The following is a 9,652-nucleotide window of genomic DNA, read 5'->3' as shown; positions in this document are numbered from 1 at the left end:
AGTGTCGTCTCTTCTACTTCACTTCACACAATGGGAAAAACTTGAGCAACATTCCAAGCTGTATTTCAATTTGGGGAGTTTTCCATGATTGTAGTGAACTTTAACAAAACATGCCCACAGAAGATTTTTCTCTTTTCCTTTCATTTGCATATTGGGCTTAACCAAAGAATGTGTTTGTACATTCTCTAACTCTCTGGCTTCAGCTCATTTTTATTTGTGTTTTCATTTCTTTAGCTTTCCAACAAATCCATGTAATTACAAATTGTAGTTAAAGTTTTACAACCCAATTTGCATGTGTTAGAAATAATTTTGATGGCTGGTCCATGGCTCATTGATGCAGCGATAAAAAAGGCAATAATATGAGGCACTGTGTCAATTGCTGCATACAATTGTTACCTGATGACTTGCACCAACAGTGTTTTAGCTGCCGAGGACCCTATCACAGCCACCACAAGTGTCCCATCTGCAAAGGAGAGAAAATTCTGCTGCGAGTGGATAGCAAGCAGATGAACTTGCTTGCAGTTTTAGAAGTGAGGACAGAACACAATGAAAGCTGGAGTGGGTTTTTTCGCTTCAAAAAGGGGAAGCGATGGAGCCTGGTTTGTGGATTGATCATAATGACTTTGGTGATGGCATCCTATATACTGACTGGGGCCAAACACGAACTCCTGCTCATCCCATCATCATTGCGTTATAGGAGTTTTCCTAATAATCCAGCTTTAATGGATGATGAATACCTGAGGAATTTGAAAGATTTTCACCAACCTTTTTTAGTGAATATTTCATATGAAAAATATTATCCAAATATTAAATTAATTATCAACTCAATCACTTCAAAGGTTGAATTTACTACAAGGCAGCTCCCGGATCTAGAAGACCTTGAGAAACAGGAACTGCATGTGAGTATCCTCTGAATTTTGATTCATACTCATCCTGTTTTATAAAAGGAAAAAAGCAAAGTTTCCTTTTTATTAAGTTTTAACTTTGGTCTGGAACATAAAGGGACAAATAATTAGGCTCACAGAATTTAACAAAAGGAAAGGGCTTAGGAGATCATTCATTCTAACCTCCCCATTTCATAGATAAAAAAAAAAAAATTAACCCTACCTCCACAGATAAAGAGGCTCACCCAAGATCACTGAGAGAACCAAGGAACAAAGTCTCTTGGCTCCTGTGTATGTGTTCTTTCTATTAAATGGCAGACAGAGAAAGGCTGAGAACTCAGCATGAAGTTGTGGAAGACAGGTGACAACTCAGCTCCTCCAATATTTCCTTTTCCAGTGTCCTGGCCTGGGAATTTCTCAGATTTTAAAACACTCTCAGAGGTAACCTAAGTTAGTCTCTGCTGCTGGCATGTTCAATAAATGTTAAAATCTCAGTTCAAACAAGGAAAACTTGACAAGGGATATGGAACTTAAATAATGTGCTATTTCATTTATAATGTCCCAAATGCCATGACTAATAAATTTTTTAAAATACCCTTTTGATAATTGCTTTCTAAGATATCTTTCTTGAAAACTGATAATTGGGGCTGTAGTCATTCATGCAGATCCTATAATTCAGAATTTAAAAGTGGAGTTAAATTTGATTTTATGATTCCACCCTGAGCTAAATCAGTGTTCTTAATCATTATTCTTGTCTCCAGCATTCCTGCACTTAATTAGTATCACAGATTTCAGCTGACTTGGTTTAATTTGATTGCTCTTTTATGATAGAAAGGCAGGTAATGGTAGACTGGTGTTGGCTTGGGCTGTCACCTATCACTCTCTCCCTGCTGATTTCTTTTTTTAAAAATTTAATTCATTTCTCAAGAAAGGCATATGAAAGGAAAAGGAAAAAAAGATCTTCATTTTAATCTATCTCTTTTAATTCACCTTTATATTCAAATAATTCAGTATTTCAATGCAATAATTCAATTCAATAATTTAAATAAATAGTTCTGGGAATATACATATACATATATATGTGTATATATATATACATATATACATATAATAATGATATTAAGAGATCTGCAGGGTTTTTGGTTTGGGGGAATTTAATAATCAATTTTTCTAAATTTGTCTTCTTTTTCTGTCATTGTTACAGATGTTCTCAGTTATCCCTAACAAATTTCTTCCAACAAGTAAAAATCCTTGTTGGTATGAGGAATACACAGGGAAAAATACCACGGATCCCTATATGACTAACCTCTATGCACTGTATTCAAAGCATTTTCGGTCAACCTTTGATTATCTCAGGAAAGAGTTTTGGAACCACTTGTACCATTTCAAAGAGAAGCACTACCGCCTACGTTGCCTCCCTCATTTCTACATCATTGGGCAACCAAAGTGTGGGACGACTGATCTATATGATCGTCTCAGGTTGCACCCAGATGTGAAATTCTCAGCCATTAAAGAACCACACTGGTGGACAAGGAAACGATTTGGTGAGTAAGGCCTGTTGGCCCATGTTGCATCTCAACTCTGAGGGGTACTTTGGACTTATCAGAACATTTTTCCATCTATCATTCTCTCCTTAGAGTAGCTCTGATGGGAAGCTTTAGCAGGAGTTATGCCTCTAATGATTAAGGAAACTCGGTGAAATTGGGGGCTGTTCATAAAATCACAAAGCTATTTGCAAAGCTAGAAACAACCTAACTCAATCAATGTCATCAGCAAAAATTAAGTGCTTACTAAGTGTATGGTACCTATTTCATGAGTGGTATCCATTGCAATAGGAGCAATAATTCATGTTTCTCTAGCACTTGCAGTTTGCAAAATTTTTTCCCCATAAAAACCCCATGAATAATACAAGTTTACCTATTTTACAGATAAGGAAACTAAGGTCTTACAGAGTGTCTTGCTCATGGTCACAGTAAGCAGAGGAACTCGGACTTGAACTCAAGCCTTCTGACCCAAAGTCTTATTCTCTTTCTACTACATTCCATTGCCTATTACAAAATTGCAGTGGCATAGAAATTACATTTTAAAAAATGTGGCGTTTATGGCTCTCACGGCCAAAAAGTTTGCCGACCTCTGATCTAATCTGACAGCAAAGCTGGAGCAAAGCAAAGTAGGGCTTGTCATGATGAACAAATGAGAGAATAGATATAAAGTGTTTTATAAATATATCTCTATATGCATATACATATTATCTATCAATTATCTTTATAATAATAATAGAATTTGTCTATCACTTTAAAGGTTTGCAAAGTGGTTTATATATCATTATTGTGCCTGAGGATTTATATATATATATATATATATGCAAAGATAACTTGTAATACAAGACAGCACCTGGCATGAGTTCTATTGTTTCTATTGGAGTATGAATTATTTTTTCTACTTGAGGGATAAATAAATAAAACTTTGTGGGATCAAACATGAGCATATTAAGCATTTTATTAACTTTAAAAATTCTGCTAGTCTTGCTTTTTTTTAGCCATTGAAAATAAAAATAAAGTTTCTTATACATTATACTAGAGCTGGTTCATATCAGTAGTTAGCTCTTGCTCATAGCATTTATTTTGAGGATCTATGACAGCCAGAGCTAAATGTGATTCAGACTACTCACTTATGTAGTCACTCATTGTGATATGGAGTCAGGAATATTCATCTTTGTGAGTTCAAATCTGACCTCAAATACTAGCTGTGTGATCTCATTAGCCTCAGTTTCCTCATCCATAAAATGAACTGGGGAAGAAAATGGCAGACCACTCCAATAACTGACAAGAAAATTTCAAATAGAGTGACAAAAAGTCAGACATGATTGAAATGAATAATAACAAAAAATTGTGATAGTGCATACTTGTGTCTCTACATTTTATTGACTTTGCTCAGAGGATACCTCTTCTGCATTTAGTTATTCTTCTGTCTTAGGTTGGATATTGCCATACAATATCTCAAATGTAGATTCTGATGTTCAGGATTAAGGAATTTTACTTTTAGTCCTGACTCTACCATTATCTCTGTGACTGGCAAAATTAGTCCTCTTCTTTGAACCTTAGTTCTCTCATCTATAAATAGGGTCCAGGTTGAATGAGAGGTGAGAAGTAGGGTGAGGTGGAACTAAATGGTCTCTTTAAGTTCTCTAAGTCTCTGATTATGTAAATATTCTTTGGGCTGGTTTCTGCCCCAACCCAGCCTAGCACCAAATGGCTCTCAGATCATTGTTTTATTTCCTTAACCTTTTTATTTTCTGCCAGGAGACATTTGGTCATTCAGTCTTTAGGGGTGATAAATGTTAATCATCTGCCAAAGTTTGGTACTTGCCAAGTGGGCGTTTTCCTCTTAAAGTTCCATATTCATTAAAACTGAATTTTTAAAAGTTATACTTTTAGTGCAACTTTAAAGTTTTACATCCTTCTAAGTATTTCTTGGCTAACTTTTAATCAATTCTTCACAGTTAAAAGATTGCCATAAACCTTTTTGGGGACTTTTCACTTAGGTTCTGTTAAACAATAATTTTAGGGCACTACAACCCCATGGACTTATTTGCTCATGAAGAATTTTGGAAATTATTTTATATGACTTTAGTTTCCAGATATATGTATCCACTCTTCCATCTCCGTGGACACACCACCACCTCCCCTACAACCACCATGACAACTTCTCTGAAGAAAGGAGGGAGATACATTTCTCATCTCTTTTCTGGGACCAGACTCATTAAACATTTTTAAACACTATCTCCTACATCAGAGAACTGGATCTGTAGAGGAGAACATTTTTTACATTAATGGCAGTGATCTCCATGACATCCAAAATAGGATCCATGAGAAAGCAGAGTTAGTCTTTATTAATTTTGCTCAATGGTGCTACTTAGGGCAGCTAGGTAGCACAGTGGATAAAGTGCTAAACCTGAAACCAGGAAGGCTCCTCTTCCTGTGTTCAAACCTGGCCTCAGATATTTACTATCTGAGTAACCCTGGGCAAGTCATTTAACCCTGTTTGCCTCTGTTTCATCATTTGTAAAATGAGCTGGAGAAGCAAATGGCAAACCATGCCAATATCTTTGCCAAGAAAACCCCAAATGGGATCACATAGTTGGGCACAGTTGAATGAAGGCATGGTGAACTTCCTACTTCTCATTTTATATTTTTCTCTTTTTTTCTTAAACTTTGGTGATTTTATTAAAAGTTTTGGAACTGTGACTTGACAAGTGAATCAGTGGAATAAGGGAACCTTTGTTGAGTCAGGGCTCCATATTGTCTAATTGTGTGACACAAAGTCATATCACTTTGGGATTTTAGTTTTGTCATGTTCTGAATAATATTGGACTAAGTGATTTCAAGTTTTTTTTCAGTAATCTAAAAATCTATCTAAAGATAAATTGTATTGAAAGCAAAAAAGAAGGAAGTTTTAGCTGTTCCTCTGTTAATAAATTGCAAAGTTCCTTTTCAGTGCCTAGAACATTGTAGGTGCTCAGCAAATGTTTCTTAAATGAATTGAGAGGTATCTCAGCAGGATAAATAGAGTAATGATCATGTAGTCAAGAAGACGTGGGTTCAAGCACCATCTCATGCTTGTGTGGCCTTGGACCAATAACTTAATCTCTCTAAGTTCAGCTTCTTTTTCTATAAAATGAAGACATTGAACTAGATGACTTCTGACATCCCTTTCTGCTTTGCATCCTGATCCTAAGAATGATTGATGTCAAAAGAAATAGTTCAAAAAGCAATCAAATTACTTTTTAAAAATATTGGACCTAAGTAATCATGAGTTCTTTATCACTGGAAAAAGAGAAGTAACAAATTCACAATCATGATAGATCTCTGATTCACTTGTCCTTTGAATTGGTTTGCATCCCACTATTGTTTTTTGTAAGACATGTAAGGCACTGCTCGTGCCTAACTTACTGCAAGTATACCTAAACTCTCCATGCCTCACAAAGTTCAAATGTTTACAGTGCTTGAATAGATGTAACATTGTGCTTAAAATCTCCACAAATGTAGTTTATGATGTTTTCCATCATCTAAACTACACATGAAATGATTTTTTTCCACAGAAAAGTCAGTTATGTATTTTAGCAGCTATAGATAAAGGGAATTTTAATCATTCATGAGTCTTCTCTCCCATCTGATTGCCCACCAGAATTTACCCAAGAAAATATGGCTTATTTTACTTTTCTCAGTGATTTTCATTAAATCAGTGAATGAGCACCTATCATGCTCAGAGAGAGTATTATAGGAAAGATAGCAGTATAACATTTCACATTTATTTAGCACGGAAAGTCAAATTACTGTACTAATCTCACACTAGTTATACAACCTTTTATTAATGTACCAATCTCTTTCCATAGAATAAGCCCATGAAATAGGTAGGATAAATGTTATTCTTTCCTCTCAATTTGCTAATGAGGAAACATGTGGAGAGGTGGTCCAGTGGCCCAAGGTCAAACATCTAAGATTTATTAAATTCAAACCTAGGCATTCTGACCCCTTAAAGATCTCTGCCCTTACTATTATGAGATCATACTGCCCTCATGAAGCTTATAGTCTAGTTGGGATTGGGGGGAGTCAAGTATGATCTAAAGGAGGTAGACCCAAAAGGCTTCTGTTCCTTATTTCTTTTCCTTGTCACTCACAGACTTTCCATTTGTTTAGGAATAGTGCGACTGAGAGATGGGTTTCGTGACAGATCCCCAGTGGAAGATTACCTGGACTTGTTCGACTTGGCAGCCCATGAAATTCATAAGGGACTCCGGAGTGATTCAGGGACAGAACACAGCAAGATGAATAATATAGTTATTGGTATGACACCTATTGTTCTTGAAAGGTTGCATCTGTGGTCATCTAGATTAATGGTTTGGTTTAAGGCTGTGGTCCTACTACTTAATATTTATTAGGCATGTACTAAGAGTAAGACTGTCCTGGAAATATAAAGACAAAATAGTCCTATTCAATTTAATTTGCCTACAATATGCCTACAATACAGGTGGGCAGCCACGTGCCCCAGTGGACAGAGTGAAAACACTGATGTCAGGAGAACCTAACTTTAAATCCAGCCTCATATACTTACTAGCTATGTGACTATGGACAATTCACTTAAGCCTGTTTAATTCAGTTTCCTCATCTGTAAAATGAGCCAGATAGGGAAATTGCAAACCACTCTGGTATCTTTCCCCAAGAAAACTCCAAATGGGATCATAAAGAGCCAAACACAACTGAAATAAGTGAATAACAACAACAAAATATTCCAGGTATTGTGCTAACAATTATCCTCAAGAGGATTGCCATTTTCTATCCATGACAATCCAGCAGACATTATTAAGCATTTGTTATGATCAAGGAATAATACTAAGTGCTAGAGGTACAAGAACAAAAAAAAATCCTTGCGTTCAAGAAGTTTATATTCTACTGAGGGACAAAACTTATAAACAGACAGGTATATATACCAAATAAGTGTAGGAAAATGACACATAAACCAAGCCCTGAAATAAGGTGAGAATTTTATCAGAGAGAAATGAGATAGGAGGAAGAATACTTGTGAAAAAATCTAGAGTCAGGAAATTGGGTGTGGGAAAATAAGAAGTAGGTTTTTGGGGGTGGATGACAAATAGACTAGAAGCAAAGAAGAACAATATTCTCTAAGACAACAAATTCTAGATGAGTGCTTCATTTCTTGTTCCCTCCTCAACATATATCTCTACACAAAATATTTAATCACTTGTGTATTGTTTTGAAAACCAAAATGATTCAAAGAATTAAAATTGCTTGGGGCTCAACCATGACTAAAAATATTCCTCATATATATTTTTTTCCAAATATTTATTAATATTCTTTTTTAACATGGTTACATGATTCATGCTCCTCCTTTCCTTTTCAACCCCCCCCCCCGCAATCCCCCCACCCATGGCCGACGCACATTTCCACTAGTTTTGTCGTGTGTCCTTGATCAAGACCTATTTCCAAATTGTTGGTAGTTGCATTGGTGTGGTAGTTTCGAGTCCACACCCTCAATCATGTCCACCCCGACCCTTGCGTTCAAGCAGTTGCTTTTCTTATATGTTTCCTCTCCTGCAGTCCTTCCTCTGAATGTGGGCAGCATCTTTACCATAAATCCCTCAGAATTGTCCTGGGTCATTGTATTGCTGCTGGTACAGAGGTCCATTACATTCAATTTTACCACAGTATATCAGTCTCTGTGTACAGTGTTCTTCTGGCTCTGCTACTTTCGCTCTGCATCACTTCCTGGAGGTCTCTCCAGTTTGCCTGGAACTCCTCCAGTTTATTATTCCTTTTAGCACAATAGTATTCCATCACCCGCATATACCATAATTTGTTCAGCCATTCCCCAATTGAAAGACATACCCTCCTTTTCCAGTTTGTTGCCACCACAAAAAGCGCAGCTATAAATATTTTCATACAAGTCTGTTTATCTATGATCTCTTTGGGGTACAAACCCAACAATGGTATGGCTGGATCAAAGGGCAGGCATTCTTTTATAGCCCTTTGAGCATGATTCCAAATTGCCAGCCAGAATGGCTGGATCAGTTCACAGCTCCACCAGCAATGCATTAATGTCCCACTTTGGCCACATCCCCTCCAGCATTCATTACTCTCCCCTTCTTTCATTTTAGCCAATCTGCTAGGTGTGAGGTGATACCTCAGAGTTGTTTTGATTTGCATTTCTCTAATTATTAGAGATTTGGAACACTTTCTCATGTGCTTATTGATACTTTTGATTTCTTTACCTGAAAATTGCCTATTCATGTCTCTTGCCCATTTATCAATTGGGGAATGGCTTGATTTTTTATACAATTGCTTTAACTCCTTGTATATTTGAGTAATTAGACCCCTGTCAGAGTTTTTCGTTATAAAGATTTTTTCCCAATTTGTTGTTTCCCTTCTGATTTTGACTATATTGTTTTTGTTTGTACAAAAACTTTTTAGTTTAATATAACCAAAACCATTTAATTTACATTTTGTAATTTTCTCTAACTCTTGCTTGGTTTTAAAGTCTTTCCTTTCCCACAGACCTGACAAGTAAACTATTCTGTGTTCACTTAACTTGTTTATAGTTTCCCTCTTTATATTCAAGTCGTTCACCCACTCTGAATTTATCTTGGTGTAGGGTGTGAGATGTTGATCTAAACCTAATCTCTCCCATATTGTTTTCCAAATTTCCCAGCAGTTTTTGTCAAATAGTGGATTCATGTCCCAAAAGTTGGGCTCTTTGGGTTTATCATACACTGTCTTGCTGATGTCATTAACCCCAAGTCTATTCCATTTATCCTCCTCTCTATCTCTTAGCCAGTACCATATTGTTTTGATGACTGCTGCTTTATAGTATAGTTTAATATCTGGTACTGCTAGGCCCCCTTCCTTCACATTTTTTTTCATTATTTCCCTTGATATTCTTGATCTTTTGTTATTCCAAATGAAATTTGTTATAGTTTTTTCTAATTCAGTAAAGAAGTTTTTTGGTAGCTTGATAGGTATGGCGCTAAATAGGTAAATTAATTTGGGTAGAATTGTCATTTTTATTATGTTAGCTCGTCCTACCCATGAGCAATCAATGGCTTTCCAATTGTTTAGATCCAGTTTTATTTGTTTGGAAAGTGTTTTGTAGTTGTTTTCATATAATTGCTGTGTTTGTTTTGGTAGGTATATTCCTAAGTATTTGATATTGTCTAGGGTGATTGTGAATGGTGTTTCTCTTTCTACTTCTTG

General features: G+C 36.1%; 1 protein-coding gene across 1 annotated transcript in view; it reads left to right on the top strand.

Annotated features, from left to right (window-relative positions):
* The first annotated feature begins 359 nt into the window (after nucleotides 1-359).
* The window catches only part of CHST15 (carbohydrate sulfotransferase 15), a 51,625-nt gene continuing 42,332 nt past the window's right edge, over nucleotides 360-9,652 (top strand). Inside the window, exons 1-3 of the mRNA XM_044665667.1 lie at nucleotides 360-899; nucleotides 2,089-2,428; nucleotides 6,584-6,730. Of these exons, the coding sequence (XP_044521602.1) occupies nucleotides 360-899; nucleotides 2,089-2,428; nucleotides 6,584-6,730 (1,027 nt within the window). The remainder of the gene's footprint in view (nucleotides 900-2,088; nucleotides 2,429-6,583; nucleotides 6,731-9,652) is intronic.

The sequence above is a fragment of the Gracilinanus agilis genome, chromosome 2, assembly GCF_016433145.1.
Source record: "Gracilinanus agilis isolate LMUSP501 chromosome 2, AgileGrace, whole genome shotgun sequence".
Lineage (NCBI taxonomy): Eukaryota > Metazoa > Chordata > Mammalia > Didelphimorphia > Didelphidae > Gracilinanus > Gracilinanus agilis.
This window is presented reverse-complemented; position numbering and strand designations above follow the sequence as displayed.